This window comes from Syngnathoides biaculeatus, chromosome 2 (assembly GCF_019802595.1).
Source record: "Syngnathoides biaculeatus isolate LvHL_M chromosome 2, ASM1980259v1, whole genome shotgun sequence".
Lineage (NCBI taxonomy): Eukaryota > Metazoa > Chordata > Actinopteri > Syngnathiformes > Syngnathidae > Syngnathoides > Syngnathoides biaculeatus.
Genome location: NC_084641.1, coordinates 43,971,084 through 43,973,205, shown reverse-complemented (window position 1 = coordinate 43,973,205; position 2,122 = coordinate 43,971,084). Strand labels below are relative to the sequence as shown.

The 2,122-nt window shown below is 56.4% G+C and overlaps 1 protein-coding gene across 1 annotated transcript; it reads left to right on the top strand.

Moving 5' to 3' along the window:
- On the top strand, positions 1 to 2,122 carry hoxc12a (homeobox C12a). The gene is made up of 3 exons (XM_061811043.1): positions 1 to 672; positions 760 to 1,035; positions 1,884 to 2,122. Exons 1-3 carry the CDS (start codon positions 324 to 326, stop codon positions 2,120 to 2,122), a joined length of 864 nt encoding a protein of 287 aa, XP_061667027.1. The 5' UTR covers positions 1 to 323.

Below are 2,122 nucleotides of genomic sequence, written 5' to 3'. Positions count from 1 at the left end.
AGGAGGAAGGCACTGGCTTGTTTTGCTTTGCTCTCGTGACTCAAATCAAGAAAGACGCAAGATTGTAGAATGTTCTTAAAAAAAGAAAAGAAAAGAAAAAGGGTGAGGGTATTTCTTCCAAAAGCACATAAAGCTCGGACACGGAGAAGTTGATGTTTTGTTTTGTTTCGTCTGCGCCGTTCGAGCGAGGGGGTGGCGCCCAGCACAGCAGAAGTTGGCCTGGACACGTGGTCGAGGGGTGACCAATCAGACGCCCCCCCAGGTTTAACTACGTTAAATGTCAGATTGCAATAAACTAGAAGCTGTTGGTCGGGCCCGCGGAAATGGGCGAACATAATCTCCTTAATCCGGGCTTTGTGGGACCGCTGGTAAACATCCACACCGGAGACACCTTTTATTTCCCCAATTTTCGAGCCTCGGGGGGACAACTGGCGGGGCTACCGTCTCTCTCCTACCCGAGGAGGGACAACGTTTGCTCCCTCCCGTGGAATCCTTCGGAGCCGTGCAATGGATACTCCCAGTCCTACTTCAGCAGCCCGGTTTCCATTAACCCGTCGTTCAACCGCTCGTGTGAGATCAGCAGAGCCGAGGAGGCCAAGTGTTACTACAGCAACGGCGCCAGGGAGGCGTGCGGCGGCGTCGGCGGCGGCGTCGGCGGCGGCGGAGGAGGAGGTGGAGGAGGAGGAGGAGGAGGATCGGGCTCCGGCTCCGGCTCCAGCTCCGGCTCCGGCTCCGGCTCCGGCTCAGGATCCGCCTCAGGTGGCCTCAAACGGGAGGACCGGGCGAGGGACACATCCTCCTCATCCCTAGCATCCGAGCACGGGATGCACGCCGCCATCGGCGCCTCGGCTGCAGCCGCCTTCGCCAAATACGAGTACGGGAACGAGCAGCTGACGCAGGACCCTCCGTCCTGTCAGTCCTTGGAGTCCGACTCCAGCTCGTCTCTGCTCAACGAGGGCGGCAAGCCCTCGTCCGGCGACACGCAGAGCCTTCTGTCCCCGGGAAGCCACGCGGGCAACGCAGCCGCGGCCGGAGGTGGGTGCTTTTATCATTTCATATGGCCAGCGTGATTCGCGTGGGCGCGGAAAAGCCTTCACCGGGGCTGGCTCGGTTCGTCAGCGACTTGACTTGCGTGGTGCGCGCACGCCACTAGGGGTTGCCCTAAAAAAAAAAAAAAAAAAAAAAAAAATTGTCCCCGCGCCGTGTTTTTTTTTTTTTTTTTTTTTTTGCGGGGGGGTTGGTTGTTGTTGTTTCGCCGGCACTCCACCTTGTCCGAGCCACATCATCTTTGTCACCGGGCTCTTTCCCTCGCGGGCAACGAAGCCACTTTTGTGGTCTTTGGGTGGGCGCCTAAAAGCGGCGCGCCCAAGCTGGCGTCGCGCTTTAATTAAAAAAGAATAAAAGGAGAGAGAGTGAGAGAGAAAGGGAGAAAGAGAGAGGGAGAGAGAGAGAGAGAGAGAGAGAGAACCGCCCCGCTCGACTGCTTCTGGACGAGTTTTCTCGCTCTTCTTTTTAATGCCTTGTAAACGGGATTAATATCTGTGGCCTGTGTACTCAACAAAGCAACTTGAAGTGCAAACTTTCCGCTGTCATTTTGCTGCGCTGGGCGAATTGGAGAAATGAACGCAACCGATTTTGGAGAAAGCGATCACAGCAATCACTTCCACGAGGCCTCGAGCCATCCTCCATTTCTCTGATTCTTGCTGCAAAGCAGAGCTCTTATCGGCAAAATGACCAGACACGCTTTTTTGTGCCAGCGGTCCGCCGCCCCCGCAGACTCCTCCTAACCTTGGAGGTGACCGTGATTTTGCGTTATGCGCCCCCCCCCCCTTTTCCTCTTCCTCCTCACCGTCTTACCCCCCTCCCCCCTCTTCCTTATTCAGGCGCCCCGTGGTACCCGATGCACACGCGGACCAGGAAGAAGCGCAAACCTTACTCCAAACTTCAGCTGGCCGAGCTGGAAGGTGAATTCATGCTGAACGAGTTCATCACCAGACAGCGGCGGAGGGAGCTCTCCGACCGGCTCAACCTCAGCGACCAGCAGGTGAAGATCTGGTTCCAGAACCGCAGGATGAAGAAGAAGAGACTCATGCTGAGGGAACAAGCGCTGGCCTACTTTTAG

Excerpts from the sequence above, each read along its gene's own strand:
- hoxc12a (XM_061811043.1), top strand. The coding sequence starts at position 324 with ATGGGCGAACATAATCTCCTTAATCCGGGCTTTGTGGGACCGCTGGTA. Across the intron at positions 673-759 it reads CGGCGGCGGCGGAGGAGGAG|GTGGCCTCAAACGGGAGGAC; the intron begins GTGGAGGAGGAG and ends GATCCGCCTCAG. Across the intron at positions 1,036-1,883 it reads CAACGCAGCCGCGGCCGGAG|GCGCCCCGTGGTACCCGATG; the intron begins GTGGGTGCTTTT and ends TTCCTTATTCAG.